General features: G+C 47.6%; 1 protein-coding gene across 1 annotated transcript in view; it reads left to right on the forward strand.

Moving 5' to 3' along the window:
- The first annotated feature begins 237 nt into the window (after nucleotides 1-237).
- LOC118652675 (zinc finger protein 14-like) overlaps nucleotides 238-16,652 on the forward strand; it is a 35,586-nt gene continuing 19,171 nt past the window's right edge. The window contains exon 1 of the mRNA XM_036302730.1: nucleotides 238-447. Within this exon, the coding sequence (XP_036158623.1) occupies nucleotides 238-447 (210 nt within the window). The remainder of the gene's footprint in view (nucleotides 448-16,652) is intronic.

The following is a 16,652-nucleotide window of genomic DNA, read 5'->3' on the forward strand; positions in this document are numbered from 1 at the left end:
TCAAGGGCACCAACATGGGTTGCAGGCTCTATCCCTGGCCTCGGTTTCCCATGTGTCTCTCTCACATGTCTGTCTGTCTGTCTGTCTCTTTCCCCTCCGCTCCGTCGCCCCCCTCCCCCGCTCCCGCCCCCTTCCTTTCCCTAAAATGAATAAAAACTTAAAAAGAAGAGCAAACCGTTCCTGAAGGCCAGTTCTCACCCCCAGGCCAGAGCTGGTTCCCTGAGTTGTCGCTAGGAAATGCGGGAGGCGGGCCTTTGTGAACTGTCCAATCAGAGGCGCAGAAGCAACACCCAGCCAACCGTGTGGCCGCTCCTGGGTCACGTGTCTCCCGCGCGGCTGACGCTGACGGCCCAGGTGTGTCTGCGTCAGCGCCAGTCCCACTGTGAGCTAAGCCGCCTGCGGGAGCCGAAGGGGCGTTGCCGGGGGGACCCTAGAAGCTGGGAAATGGTGAGTGTGTGGGACTGGGTGTCCCCGAGCTGGGACGAGAGGCTGGGCTGGTTGGAACCGGCTGTGGCCGGGCTCGGCCTCCAGTGGTCAGGTTCGGAGTCTGCAGATGAGCCCCCCTCTTCCCCCCGGGGGTCGGGGGTAGAGGGTGGGGGGTGAGGGGCGGGGCGGCCCTCCGTCTCCTCGGCTCGTGGGTGGGGGCAGAGCTGGCGGCCGAGGCCGGGCGTCCGGTCCGGTCCGGTCCGGTCACTGCCAGCGGCGACGTTGGCCCTGAGCCTCTCCGTGCCCGCCCCCCTGACTCTCCCAGGTGTTGTGGTGACCACAGGGAGGGTCATCAGGGGACAGTCGTGACTCCGTGGTTTCCTGCGTGGGAGGCGGTGTGGTCCGTGGGCTTCCAGGTCCGTCCTTCCTTTGCAGGGGGACCCGTTTTCTCCTGAGTTTCCCCAATGTTTAGGGAGCGGGGGGGGGGGGGGGTTCTCAAACCCACAACCCTGGACCCTCTACCACCGCAATCTGACAAGAACTGCCCGAATTTCCAAGTCCCTCCCTCCCTCTATTCCCAAACGCCAATTCCCCTTTCTGATTCAAGAATCATAATCAACTACTTGTCCTCCGGGGTGCATTTCAAACAGACCCAAATTCTACTTATTTTTTTTTAAAGTTGAGCAGTGTGATTATTTTCTATTTTTTTTATAAATCTTTATTGTTGAAAGTATTACATATGTCCACCTCTTCCCCCCATTATTTCCCTCCAGCCCGCCCCGCCCCAGGCCCTCACCGCCCCGCTGTCTGTGCCCTTTGGGGGGGTTATGCATATATGCACGCAAGTTCTTTGGTTGGTCACTTCCCACCCCCCCACCTTCCCTCCAAGATTCTGCATTCTGTACTATGTAGACCCATATTGTAATTTTCATTTGTCCAAGGGATGGCTGTTTTAATGGAGCTTATTTTTTGTTTGTGGATATTTTACATGAGAGAACTGTCCCGGAACTACATTGTATAAAATCCTTTTGCGGGAAGTCCCAGGATCTTTCCTAGCTGGGGAACATCTTTTTTTTTTTTTTTTTTTTTTTTTTTTTTTTTGGGCAATCCAGTACATACTTAATGAGGTTTCTTGTTCAGTCAGCAAAGTGCCTTACAATTTTCTTGTTTTTAGTTGAATTTATTGAGGTGATATTAGTTAATAAAACTGTACAGGTTTTAGATGCATAGTTCTACAATACATTACCTGTGTATTGTATTGTGTGTTGACCACCCCAAGTCAAGTCTCCTTCCATCATCAGCCTCACAATTTTCATCCCTTTTCTTGAAGACTGGGTTTTAGTGTTTTTGCCAGATTGTTCCAACGGGCGTTGTGTCATTGAACACATAGGATAGTCCAGAGCAGCTCCATTTTGGGGAGCCTATTGTCAGTGACCCAAACTAAGGTCCCCTTGAGCCTGCAAAGGGAAGTACATGAAGGCTCAGCTTGTTTTTTCTGGGGAGCCTCCCCCTGCAGGTGTCCTACCTGCTCTCAGCCACCGTGGAAGGAGCCTCTATAGCCTGGAGAGCTGGGGCTGCAGGTACACCTGGGGGAGGAGTGTGAAGCTCCTTCTGAGGTTTTAGTTGTGCTTCCCCTGGGCCTGTTTCTAGGCATATAGGTTGGAGTTTTGCATCCCCAGTGTGGGTGCACTCAGAGTGTCATTTGTGCACGTTGAGAAAGTCTGTGAAAGTCTGGAGTGTGTGTCCTGGGTTAGGGATTGTGACTTTGGGAGTTCATTTGGGTTAGAACCCGACACTGAATCCAGCTGAGCATTCCTCACTGTGAGCTGAAGCCTGAGAGAGGGAGCGTTTCCATTATTCCCCGGGAGAGGAGGGTGTAGGAGCTCCCAGACTTCACTCCTGGGGCTGCTCAGGTGTCCCTCCCTCCTTCCCCAGGGACAGATCCACTGCAGGGGTTCTGTCTCAACCTGGAGAGTCTGGGATATGGAACCTTCTGAAAGCAGCTCTCCTTCTGTCCTGTGGGAAGCAGGCTGCTCATCTGAGCTGATTCCAGTACTTGTTTCTTTTGGTCCTTTATCAACTGAATAGTGCAGCCTTTGACTCTAGTTTCCCTGAGCGCTTGGCAAATTTATTCTCTATGTGGGAAGTATGATTTTTGGTTTCTTGGGATTAAACATGTGAGTTGATTGAGAGAGATGATGTTGGTAAGGCAAGTAAATAGTGGAACTAAATAGAATTTTTGTTCCCTTTAAGCAAGAGAACCTGTTGATATGAGATAAATGTATTTAACCTCATAGATCCATTTTTCATTCTTACATCCATGTTTGTTTGTGGGTATTCATGTCCCTAAAGAACATCTATAATAATAAAAGCATAATATGCTAATTAGACCGGACGACAGACATTCCAGACGAAGCTGAGGCTGCGAGGGAAGCCCGTGTCCCTAGTGCCAGAGGGAAGTTGGTGCCGGCCGCCAGGGGAAGGAAGGCCTACTCTTGCACGAATTTCGTGCATCGGGCCTCTAGTTGAAATTTAAAAGGCTAAAGTAATTGATGTGGCACAACTAAGTCATTATTTCAATTGATGTAAGGAAAAGTAATCAAAGCTTATCTTTAAAATCCCTACTACCTTTTGGAGCATAACTGAACTCCCTAATGCATTATAATATGCTACTTATTCCTCAAATAACACCTGTGTGAGATATAGAGAAGGGACAAACTAGGATGCAACTTGTCCTTTTAGTTGGCAAGAATTTTTGAAATTTTTTATTTTGTGTGGTATATACTTTTTATAATTGTTTATGCTTAAAGGGATCAAATCCTAACAGTACTTTACTATGTACAAAAGTTAAAGTTAAAGGACTACTAGATGGTAAAACAGGGGCTTGTGTGGTTGGAATCTGAAGCCAGTGTCAGAGGAAGGAGACTGGACTTTCGCATCAGCCTGTCCAGGGGTGGACAACAAGGAAAGAGGGAGGGGGAGGCTTAAGCTCTCAGCAAATACCAAACAATGTGGAGTCTGACTGCTCATTATAAGGACAAACATGGGTAAGAAAAATATGTATTTGCATATTTGTATTTGGTGTATACAAATTTATGAGTTTATCTTAAATTTGTAAGATAGGAAAATCTAACTAAGAAGACCCACTGCTCACATATCCTGGTCCTGTAGCAATGTTACTGCATCCACCCTCAAATACACAGTTTTGATCATTTCTTGGACTTTCTGTTAGTGTTTCTTTATATATAAACAAGTCATTGCAAATACATATTTTTCTTACCCATGTTTGTTCTTATAATGAGCAGTCAGACTCCACATTGTTTGGTATTTGCTGAGAGCTTAAGCCTCCCCCTCCCTCTTTCCTTGTTGTCCACCCCTGGACAGGCTGATGCGAAAGTCCAGTCTCCTTCCTCTGACACTGGCTTCAGATTCCAACCACACAAGCCCCTGTTTGTGTGCAAAATTCTTCTTTGCTTGAGCAACTTTAGCCAGGCTCCTGAACTTTCTCCTAGGCCAGGGGTGGGAAACTTTTTGACTCAAGGGCCACAATGGGTTCTTCAACTGGACCGGAGGGCCGGAACAAAAGCATGGATGGAGTGTTTGTGTGAACTAATATAAATTCAAAGTAAACATCATTACATAAAAGGGTACGGTCTTTATTTTTTATTTTTTTTTAGTTTTATTCATTTCAAATGGCTACAGCCCCGGCTGTCCTAGGCCTATCTTTGCACTTCTTATAAAACTCCGTTTAACAGGAACCCTGCTAAGTCAGGTGATCCAGAATCCCCCACCCTCCTAGCTGACCACCCTCCATGTCTGATAAGGTTCCTCCTCCATCATCAGGTGATGTCTGATCTCCTGGGCCTGTCTATAATAAGAATCCTGTTTGGTCAGTTTAGCAGTAATCTTCTAACATCTGATTCTTAGTAATTTTCCATTCACTGATCTCCTACCTGCCCTTAGGCCATGAATTCCCACTTGCCTATGCTGTTCTCAGATTTGAGCCCGGTCTTATTTCTCACCCACTAAGAAATCCTACCACAATTGTCTCTGTACCTATTGAAATGGTTTTGAATACAATGTGCCTTACCATCATTGAGAAGTGCCACTGAATCTTTTTTTCTTTAACACTTCCAGCCACAATAAAACCCCAGGCTAGGCTCTTTTCCTTGCTCTCTGAAGCTTTTTCACAGCTTCTTGGTCAGCCTGCCCTGGCCTCTCAAAGACCTCTATTATGTAAGTCAAGCTGTATTCTGCCTTCTCCAGGCTCGCGCGCGTGTGCGTGTGCGTGCGTGCGTGTGTGTGTGTGTGTTTGGGGGGTGGGGAGTGCACACCAGCATTAATCTCAGCATGGGAACCACGCCTCTGCAGGTGACCATAACAGTTGGCTATGTGAGCAGCATGTCCCCACATGACCACTACTTTGGTCTGTCTCCTCTTGCTTTGACTTGCTCACCTGCTCTGCTGTGAGCTGTGCCCTGTATGGCATTGCTGAGACTACCAAGCCTCAGTTTGCTGAGGTGCCAACCAGAATGTGCAGATCTGAGAATTTCTAGGCATTTGGGAGCAGGAGTATGGGATTAGGGCCTTCCTTACAGTGGTCCTGGCTTGATGTCTTTACTGGGATTTATCTGTGTCAGAGTGAAGCTGTGACAGAGGCTGGGTTGGCACCAACATACTCCAGGGATTGGGGTAAAAGAGGGTAAACACAACAGTGCAGATGGCCCTATCTAGTTGTCATTTGTGGAAGAGCAGTTATTCAACAGAGAAAGAAGAGGGGGCAAAGGCAGCCAGTAGGTGGCTGGTTGTGTCCACATCCCTGATACCAGAGGGCTCCCCAGGACCCTTAAGTACCCCTGTTGTGCGCCCCCTTCTGCACGAAGATCCTGGCCTTTGGGATTAAGGGGACAACACCCAGGGCACCCTTGTGGCACAACCAAGTCATTATTTCAAGTAAGTTCAGGGTCCTTAAACTCTATAAAATAATTGTCATAGGGAAGCTCCTAATGGTAGTGTTTTGAGGCCCTCTGGAGGGAAAAAAATGTATAAAGACCAGGGTAGAGAGGACACATTCCCTGAAATATATTTAGAGACCAAAAAACCCCCAACAAAAACAAACAAACAAACAAACAGGCAAGGACAAGAGGCAGGGAACAAGAAAAAAAAAATACTGAAACAGAGATCCATAATTTGATCCAATTGAAAATCTAAAATATACTGAAAGAATCACACAACAAAAAAGATCAGGGACACTGTTCCGTTTGGTGGCCTCTACAGCATAGGTTTTGAATAATTTTGCCACCTGCTGTAATATACAAATTCTCATGCAATCAGTACTAGGTCTCAAATTAGTTACATAGGGATCACACTAAATGTAAACAAGGGGCCATTGATGATGTTAGTGGGGTCACTAAATGCAAATAGGGGACAAATGGGCATGTCTCACCTAACCATCTTAGAACACATCTCTTGCCTAAGATATCCTTGGTCATAGCACCCATTGTCATTAAGTAGCCCATAGTGAACAGGAAAACTCCAAACCAATGGTTCATCTATACCAGCGGTTCTTAACCTGTGGGTCACGACCCCTTTGGAGGTCGCCTAAGACCATCGGAAAACACATATATAATTACATACTGTTTTTGTGATTAATCACTATGCTTTAATTATGTTCAATTTGTAACAATGAAATTGGGGGTCACCACAACATGAGGAACTGTATTAAAGGGTCTCGGCATTAGGAAGGTGGAGAACCACTGATCTATACTAATAAAAGCTTAGATGGCGTCAAGCCCTCAAGCGCGACTGTTGTCACAAGATGGCCGTGTGCACAGCGGAGGTGGGGCCTGGCGGCCACTCCGTGCAGTGAAACCTGGGGGTCCCATGGCTCTGCGCATCGCGGAGGAGGGTTGGTCCCAGTGTCTCCGCCACCTCCTATGGAGGAGGCGGGTCCCAGCAGGGTTGCGGCAGGGGAAGGCAGTTGTGGGCTTGATCCCCAGTAGGGGGTGTGCAGAAGGCAGCCTATCAATGATTCTGTCTCATTATTGATGTTTCTCTCTCCCTCTCTCTTTCTCTCTGAAATCAATAAAAATATATGTTAAAAAACCCCACAAAAACAGTTCCTTAAAAAAAAAAAAATTGGGCCTTGAAAGACTAAAACAATTATATAAAACTTATTAGTGAAGAAGTGATTATTCCCAGTGATTATTTCTTATAACAGCTGAATTTGGCTTGTTCTTAAACCTGGGAAGAATGAATAATACCTCACAGTGGATTATCACAACCTGGAGGCTGTGTTTACACCAAATAAGGCCCTAGACCCAGAAACCTTTTATTTCTGATATTATTAACTTGAATCTGTTCTCTTTTTTTCTTAGTCTAGCTAAAGGTTTGTCAGTTTGGTTTATAGTTTCAAACAACCAATTTTTATTTTCTTTGAGTAATTACTTTTATTTTGTACTTTTATATATTTTTATGTTACTAATTAGCATCTTTTCATTTCAGTTTGAAATCCTAGTAGCATTTCTTATAAAGCAGGTCTGTGATGATGAGCTCCCTCAGCATAGATTTGTTGGCAAAAATCTTTCTCTTTTACTCATTTCTGAGGGACAGCTTTGCTGTGTACAGTGTTCTTTGTTTTATTTTTTTGCCCATCCAAACACTTTGCTTTATTGCCTTTTTTTCTGCACCCTCCCCAGCTTTATTGAGGTATAATTGACAAGTAAAACTGCAAGATAATGTGTACATCTTGGTAAATTCATATGCATTGTACAGTGTTCTTGGTTGGCACTACTTTCAATGTTTGGTGCAGGGGTCCTCAAACTTTTTAAACAGGGGGCCAGTTCACTGTCCCTCAGACCGTTGGAGGGCCGGACTATAGTTAAAAAAAACAACTATGAACAAATTCCTATGCACACTGCACATCTTATTTTGAAGTAAAAAAACAAAACGGGAACAAATACAATATTTGTATTTGCATGTGGCCCGCGGGCCGTAGTTTGAGGACCCCTGGTTTGGTGTATATCATGCCACCCTCTCATGTCCTCAGTTTTCTGCTTAGAAATCCGTAAAAATGGAGGCTCCCTTGTAAATGATGTGTCACTTTCCCCTTCCTACTCTCAAAATTCTCTTTGTCTTTGATTTTGGGTAATTTGCTTATAATACACCTTGGTGGGGTCTTTTTTTTTTTTATTATTCAATCTGTTCCAGGATCTTTGAGTTTTATGTATTTGGATGCCCATCTCTCTCACAACATTTGGGAACGTTTCCGCCATTATTTATTTAGGTAAGCTTTTTACCCATCACTCTCTGTCCTCTGGGATTTTTATAATGTGCATATTATTTCTTTTTCTGGTGTCACCTAATCATATAAGCTTTCTTCATTCCTTTTGATTTTATTTTTTATCTTCTAACTGGATAATCTCCTTTTTTGGAAATCAATTATAGAGATTTACTCAAGGGTCTTAGAGTTTGCAAACTGGGAACATAATCAGGCAGAAACCCTGGTGGTGTTTAAACTCCAAATATTTGAGTGTTTTTCAATGTCTTTCTGGTATTAGTTTCTAGATGAATGCCTTTGTGGTCTGAGAGTATATTTTGTATGATTTCTATACTTTCAGATGTGTTACTGTGTCATGTCCCAGAATGTGTTATGTCCTCATGAATTTTCAGTGTGAACTTGAAAAGAATGTGTATTCAGCTGTTGTTTGATTAAGTATTAAATTTTTCAATTAAATCCAATTGCTTGATGCCACTCTTCAATTCAACTGTTGCTTTTCTAGTCTGGCCAGTTGTGGCTCAGTGGTTGAGCATCAACCCAATCACGAAGAGGTTGCTGGTTCGATTCCCGGTCAAGGCACATGCCTGGGCTGCCGGCTGATCGAGGGTTCTATCTCTTCTCCCCCTTTCCCTTTTCCTTCCTCTCTCTCTAAAATATCAGTTTAAAAAAATATGTATTTTTTTTTGCATGCATATAAGCATAACCAATGGACATAAGACTCTGGGGGGTAGGAGAGGCCAGGGGATTGTCAAGGGCGGGGGAAAAAAGGATACATATGTAATACCCTTTGTAATACTTTAAGCAATAATAATAATAATAAAAACGTATATTTTTAAAAGAACTCAACTATGGCTTTTCTGGTTGTAGTTGTAATTATTAATAGAGAGCTGTTTAAGTCTTAAGTATAATAATGGACTCATCTGTTTCTCCTTGCAGTTCTATCCATTTTTCCCTGGTGTATTTTGCCACTATACTGTTATATCCATGAACACGAGCACTGTATCTCCTTGAATACTTGACCTCTTTATCACTCTATAAAGCCTCTCTTTATCCCTGTGCTTTGTCTGAAATTGGTATGGGTATTTCAGCTATCCTTTTTTTTTCTACAGCTATCTTTTAACGTTAATTAATATAGTTTCTTCCATCCGTAGTCTTAATCTGTCTTTATTGTTGTTATAGACAATATATAACTGGTGGTGTTATTTTTTTTAATCTACTATGATAGTATCTATCTTTCAATTGTATTTAGAACATTGACTTTTAAAGTGATTACTGATATAGTTGGATTAATATATGCCCTAGCCCTAGCAGGTTTGGCTCAGTGGATAGAGCTACAGCCTGTGGACTGAAGGGTCCCGGGTTCGATTCTGGTGGGGGATGTGCAGGAGGCAGCCTATCAATCATTCTCTCTCATTATTGATGTTTCTATCTTTCTTTCCCTCTCCCTTCCTCCCTGAAATCAATAAAAATATTTTTTTAAAAAAATATATATGCCATAATTTTTAGTATTTTTTGTTTGTTGCTCTTGTTCTTTATTTCCCATCTTTTTCTGAATTCTCTGTCTTTGAGTACGTTACCTGATTCCATTTCTCTTCTTTTTTTAACATATCAATTGTAAGTATTTTTTACTAGAGGCCCAGTGCACAAAATTCGTGCATGGGTAGGGTCTCAAGGCCTGGCCAGTGATCAGGGCCCATCAGATTCCCCACCTCCCACCTCCTCCTTCCCTCACTGCCCAGGCACTGCTACCGCACGATTCCCCCCCACCTCCCCACCTCCTCCTTCCCTCACTCCCTCAGCACCCTGCCGCCGCAACTGATCACCCGCCATGTTCCGTGCCGCCCCCTGGTGGTCAGTGCACATCATAGCGAGCGATCGAACTCCCTGTTGAACTCCCAAGGGGACACTTTGCATATTAGCCTTTTATATATATAGATAGGTGGCTTGCCATTGAATTTGCAGTGTATAGTTACAGTCAACCCAAGTCCTCTTTGAAATAACACTACATGACTTCCATTGTATAAATTCCTCACAACAGTCTTTCCAATTTCTTCCTCCCCTGAGTCTTATGATATTGCTGTCATTCACTCCAGTTTCCATAAGCTAGAATTACCATATATATATATTGTTGCTAGTATTATTTTTGAACAAAGATTAATAAAAAAAATGTTTAAGTGATTTTACTTTCCCTTCATTGATCCCTTCTCAAATGCTCTCCCTTTTTTCATCATTTTCCCTCCTTTTGAAGAATTTACTTTACATTTCTTGCAAAGCAGGTGTACTGGTGACAAAGTATCTCAATATTAATTCTCTCAATATTAATTTTCTTTCAATAAAGAAAGTCTTTATTGCGCCCTCACTTTTGAAGGATAATATTGCTCAACAACGAAGGAAGGACACTTTTCTCTATCAATACTTTAAATATTTCATTACACAAATGGTTCAGGCACTTGGAAAATAGTCTGACAGTTCCTCAAAAATGGAACCTAGGATTACCATATGACTCATCAACTCCTCTCCTAGGTATTTATTGATGAATAAACAATGTGTTTTATCCATACAATGGCCCTAAAAATGAATGGATATTAGTACATACTACAACATGGATGTCTTTTGAAAAAATTATGCTGAATGAGTGGATGAAGTCAATCAGAAAGACCATCTATCTACACTAATAAAAGAGAAACGTGCAAATTGATGTCACTCTGCTATGCCCACCAGCCAATCAGGATGAGTATGCAAATTAACCCAACAAAGATGGTGGTTAATTTGCATAGGCGGGTGCAGAGCGAAGACTGAAGACAGTGTAGAAGGAAGCCAAGCCCTGGAGAAGGGAGCGAGGTGGTGGAGAAGGGAGGGAGCCGAGGCAGCGGACATGGGAGTGGAGCCAAGGCAGTGGACACGGGAGCGGAGCTGAGGGAGTGGACACGGGAGCGGAGCCGAGGGAGTGGACACGGGAGCGGAGCCGAGGGAGTGGACACGGGAGCGGAGCCGAGGCAGCGGACACGGGAGCGGAGCCGAGGCAGCGGACACGGGAGGGGAGCCGAGGGAGCGGACACGGGAGGGGAGCCGAGGGAGTGGACAGGGAGGGGAGCCGAGGGAGTGGACAGGGAGCGGAGCCGAGGGAGCGGACACGGGAGCGGAGCCGAGGGAGCGGACACGGGAGCGGAGCCGAGGGAGCGGACACGGGAGCGGAGCCGAGGCAGCGGACACGGGAGCGGAGCCGAGGGAGCGGACACGGGAGCGGAGCCGAGGGAGCGGACACGGGAGCGGAGCCGAGGGAGTGGACCGGGAGCGGAGCCGAGGGAGTGGACAGGGAGCGGAGCCGAGGGAAGGGACACGGGAGCGGAGCCGAGGGAAGGGACACGGGAGCGGAGCCGAGGGAAGGGACACGGGAGCGGAGCCGAGGGAGCGGACACGGGAGCGGAGCCGAGGGAGCGGACACGGGAGCGGAGCCGAGGGAGCGGACACGGGAGCGGAGCCGAGGGAGCGGACACGGGAGGGGAGCCGAGGCAGCGGACACGGGAGGGGAGCCGAGGCAGCGGACAGGGAGCGGAGCCGAAGCAGCGGACAGGGAGCGGAGCCGAAGCAGCGGACACGGGAGTGGAGCCGAGGGAGCGGACACGGGAGGGGAGCCGAGGGAGTGGACAGGGAGGGGAGCCGAGGCAGCGGACATGGGAGCGGAACCGAGGCAGCGGACATGGGAGCGGAGCCGAGGGAGTGGACAGGGAGCGGAGCCGAGGGAGTGGACAGGGAGCGGAGCCGAGGGAGTGGACAGGGAGCGGAGCCGAGGCAGCGGACATGGGAGCGGAGCCGAGGCAGCGGACACGGGAGCGGAGCCGAGGCAGCGGACACGGGAGCGGAGCCGAGGCAGCGGACACGGGAGCGGAGCCGAGGCAGCGGACATGGGAGTGGAGCCGAGGCAGCGGACACGGGAGTGGAGCCGAGGGAGTGGACAGGGAGCGGAGCCGAGGGAGTGGACAGGGAGCGGAGCCGAGGGAGTGGACAGGGCGCGGAGCCGAGGGAGTGGACAGGGAGCGGAGCCGAGGCAGTGGACACGGGAGGGGAGCCGAGGCAGTGGACAGGGAGCGGAGCCGAGGGAGCGGACAGGGAGCGGAGCCGAGGGAGCGGACACGGGAGTGGAGCCGAGGGAGCGGACACGGGAGTGGAGCCGAGGGAGCGGACACGGGAGTGGAGCCGAGGGAGCGGACACGGGAGTGGAGCCGAGGCAGCGGACACGGGAGTGGAGCCGAGGCAGCGGACACGGGAGTGGAGCCGAGGCAGCGGACACGGGAGTGGAGCCGAGGCAGCGGACACGGGAGTGGAGCCGAGGCAGCGGACACGGGAGTGGAGCCGAGGCAGCGGACACGGGAGTGGAGCCGAGGCAGCGGACACGGGAGTGGAGCCGAGGCAGCGGACACGGGAGTGGAGCCGAGGCAGCGGACACGGGAGTGGAGCCGAGGCAGCGGACACGGGAGTGGAGCCGAGGGAAGGGACACGGGAGCGGAGCCGAGGGAGTGGACATGGGAGCGGAGTCGAGGGAAGGGACACGGGAGCGGAGCCAAGGGAGTGGACAGGGAGCGGAGCCGAGGGAGTGGACAGGGAGCGGAGCTGAGGGAGTGGACAAGGGAGTGGAGCCGAGGCAGCGGACACGGGAGTGGAGCCGAGGGAAGGGACACGGGAGCGGAGCCGAGGGAGTGGACATGGGAGCGGAGTCGAGGCAGCGGACATGGGAGTGGAGCCGAGGGAGTGGACAGGGAGCGGAGCCGAGGCAGTGGACAGGGAGCGGAGCTGAGGGAGTGGACACGGGAGTGGAGCCGAGGCAGCGGACACGGGAGTGGAGCCGAGGGAAGGGACACGGGAGCGGAGCCGAGGGAGTGGACATGGGAGCGGAGTCGAGGCAGCGGACATGGGAGGGAGCGAGGCAGCAGAGAAGGGGGAGCAAAGTCCGCGGAGGCAGGCTTCGCTCCCTTCTCTGCTTCACTCCCTTCTCTGCTTTGCTCTGGCCGCCGGAAGCCCTATTCTTGCAGGAATCTTCCTGCAACGGGCCTCTAGTATATAGATAAAAGGCTAATATGCATAGTGTCCCCTTGGAAGTTTGACCGGGAGACCAGGAGTTTGATCACTCGCTATGACGTGCGCTGACCACCAGGGGGAGGCACGGAATCAAGGGAGGCCCCGGCCTCCCTTGCCTTTGTATATTTTAAGGGGTGCAGTGTATAGAATGTGCATTATAATCTCAATAAAGTTCATATAAATAAATAAATGCATTAAGAACTTTGCAATTCACCCTAGCTGTTTTGGCTCAGTGGATAGAGTGTCAGCCTGCGGACTGAAGGTCCTGGATTCGATTTCAGTCAAGGGCACATGCCCAGGTTGTGGGCTCAATCCTCAGTAGGGGGCATGAAGGAGGCAGCTGATCATTGATGTTTTTATCTCTCTCTCCATCTCCCTTCCTCTCTGAAATCAATAAAAATATATTTAAAAATAAATAAAATTAATAAATTGAAAACAAGGAATTTGCAACCCAATCTCTTAGGCATATATGGGTTTCCAGATTAATTAATACCTCACATTTTTCATGTGTGCCATGAGAATGTTTAATCCACTCTCTAAGCAAATTTTCAAGTATTCAATTTGGTATATTTATTCCAAATCATCACATTGTAATGTTTAAATATAGATAATTATATTTGTTAATTATACCTCAATATAGCTGGAGGGCGGGAATGAATTTCCAAGTGCATCCCTAATTTATATAATGATTTATTGTCTGTCTTATATCACTGAAAATGGGAATTAATTGCCTTAAGGATATTATAGTTGTATTAAACAAAAATGTTGAACTACAGCTGAAAGTTAAACATAATAAAGGGTTCATTAGGCCATTGCGAGCAAGAAAAGACCAGTCCTGGGGCCTGAAATCTGAGCTACCAGCAGCATGACTAAGTGAGAAGATGGTAGTCCAATGTCCCGGAGTTGTTGAGCATGTTTATAGATAGTGGGGAGAGAGATGTAAGCCGTTCTGAACGAATTTATCTTAGCTATAGACAAGGGGTGGGAGAAGCTGAAGTGGGGCCAGTGGTGGGATATGGGCAGAATCAACAAGGGAAAAGTGTTGGTGCTTGTGGGTTGTTTGTGGGCAGTAGATAGGAAAGTGCATGTGGCCCTAGACAGTTTGGCTCAGTGGATAGATTGTCGGCCTGCAGACTGAAAGGTCCTGGGTTTGATTCCAGTCAAGGGCATGTGCCCTGGCTTCCGGCTCGATTCCCAGGAGGGGGCGTGCAGGAGGCAGCCAGTCAATGATTCTCTCATCATTGATGTTTCTGTCTCTCCCTCTCTAAAATCAATAAAAATATCTATTTAACACCTTCATATCTTAAAATAAGAAAAGTAAGTGCATGTGTAAAAAGGAAGTGGAGGCTCCTGGGTTAGATGGAGCATGGCTGTTCTCTTTTGGAAAGTAGTGGAAATAGCCAGGTGGAAGTTATTTGAAGTTGCAACAGACATAAAGAATGTGAGCAGTTTTTGTCAGAGCTGGTCCCCAGCTATTAACAGATTGTTCTTTTTCTTTCTATAGTCACTGTAATTTTGGTTTTTTTACATTTTAAAGTTTTCTAGGAACAGGCAAAAACTGATCTGAATTAAATTTCCTTCTAGTGTGAAATATACATCTGAGAATGTAATGAACATGTCTCGCACCCTGTGGTTAGGGCCACCCAGGCTGGGGCTCCAGGATTCCAACTTCCCACCAGAGCCCAATGCTCTGGGATTATTTCTCTTAAGAGCAGAATGACTGTGGGTGGGCAGGGATCGGTGGAAAGCTCAAGGTTGGGAAGCATCAGAGATTGAAACAGAGCCAGACTCTATTACAGATAGTGAGGTCACATTGTGTCCATGTTTCTAAACTAGGGTCCCAGTGGCCTGATAGCCTTGCACCAAGCCCCGGACCTCTGGACGTAAGACACTGTTCCAGTGTGGCCTGGCCTGCCTGCCCTCATGTTCCTTCATTTGGAAACGGAATCAGGAATTCTCTGTGCACGCCTGTGCCCCTGTGTTCACAAAGAGCTGGGCGAACACAGTAGAGTCAGCTCCATAGTCAAACGTGCCAAGAAGAGGCTGGTTTGGCTGAATGAACCCCGCCTCATCCCTTCTGGTGTCATTCAGGCAGGGGTGGGGTTATGTATGGATTTCTATTCAATCAGAAGCTCCGCTAAACAGGTGGGTGGGCCGACGCACTCATAGGTAAGGACATTCCATCCATGCTCCTGGCTCGCTGGTGACCACTTAGCCACAGTTCATGGTCTGTGGTGGCTCTTCCCCAGTCTGTGCGGTGCTGTGGTCTGTGCTGGTCACGGGAATCGTGTCAGGACTCAGGAAACCTAGGAATGGTGAGTGTGTGGGGCCAGGGGCTGGTGTGCAATCAGGGAAGAGGGGCTGGCTGGAACTGGCTGTGGCGGAAACGGGCCTCCTGGCGGTCAAGTCCAGGATCTGCAGCTGGAGTCCACTGGGGGCTTCTGGGGACCTCGGTCCCCTGCAGAATTCAGCGTGGGGACTGGGCAGGCAGCCGGACCGAATGTACTATTTACTTCTCCAACTGGGAAGCTCTGAGCCCCCAGCCTCATATCTCCCCAGACGTTGCCATGGCACAGGGAGGGTCATCAGAGGACAATCGTGACTCAGTCTCTGGGGTTTGTGCATGAGAGGTTTGTGGGGACCCTGATTTCTCTTTTTCCTCAGGGAATGCCCATTTTCTCCCGAGTTCTCATTTTTGTGTGAAACAGGATCTCAAATCCAAAACCTTGTCCCCTGGACCTGTCTCCACCTAGGGCTGGCAATAAGTCTCCAAATTTCCAGTTTCTTCCAGGCATTTCCAAGACCAACTATCCCCATTTGAGTCACAGCCTCATTATCAGCTACTTGTCCTCTGGGGTACATTTCAAAAAGACTATTTTAATTGTTTATCTCTCTTTTTACAGAGGAATGGAATGCTCTTTTTTTTTTTTAATTAAAAAATTGAGTTAGAGATAGAAGAAGGGAGAGAGAGAGGGAGAGGGAGAGATGGATTTTGTTGCTCCACCCATTCGTGCACCCATCGTTTGCACATGCTGGAAGCAACCGATGGAATTCTCTTTTTAAAAGATTTATATTTGTGGATATTTTGCATGAGAAAAACTAGAAAGCTAGGGGATAGGGAGGATGGGGGAGGGGGTGGGGAATACGGCTGGATAAGGGGGTGCAGGCAATGATGATGCCCTTTTTGAGGTTGTGGTGTGGTTCTTTAGGCCTAGACATTTTAAGATCTTATGTTTGAGTTTTGCATCCACGTGTAGGTGCACTCAGAGTAATTTGTGCACATGGAGAAAGGCTATAAAGGTCAGGGTTTCTGTCTTGGAGACAAAGGGTTTATGACTGGGGAGTTCATTTGGGCCAGAACCTTAAACTGAATCAGGCTGAGAGTTGCTTCTCTGTGAGAATGGAAGCCTGGGCAGGGAGCGCTTCCATACTTACAGGAGATGGGAGGGTTGTAGAGCTCCCAGAGTTCATTCTTGGGGCTGCTCAGGTGTCCCTTTCCACCCACCTCCCCAGGGACTGACCCACTCTAGAGGTTCTGTCTCAATCCAGGAGTGTCTGGACCCCAGGCTTGTGATTATGTTCAAATTTCTGAATGTGGATTTCCTGAACTGTAGGAAAGCAGGCTGCTTATCTGTTTTGATTGCAATATTTGTGTTTCCTTCCTTTGGATTTCTTTCAACAGTGAATATTGCAGCCCTTTAATTCTAGTGTTCAGTAGCATTTGGGCTTTTAATATGTAATTTGAATGAGAAATACCCTGTGCATAAGGAAAGATAATTATGGAACCAAGTAGAATTTTGATTCCCTTTAGCAAGAAAAAGTTAAGATGTGAAATGGATGTTTTAAAATTCTTAGGGTTTCTTTTTTTCTG

Source organism: Myotis myotis, unplaced genomic scaffold (assembly GCF_014108235.1).
Source record: "Myotis myotis isolate mMyoMyo1 unplaced genomic scaffold, mMyoMyo1.p scaffold_m19_p_33, whole genome shotgun sequence".
Taxonomy (NCBI): Eukaryota; Metazoa; Chordata; class Mammalia; order Chiroptera; family Vespertilionidae; genus Myotis; species Myotis myotis.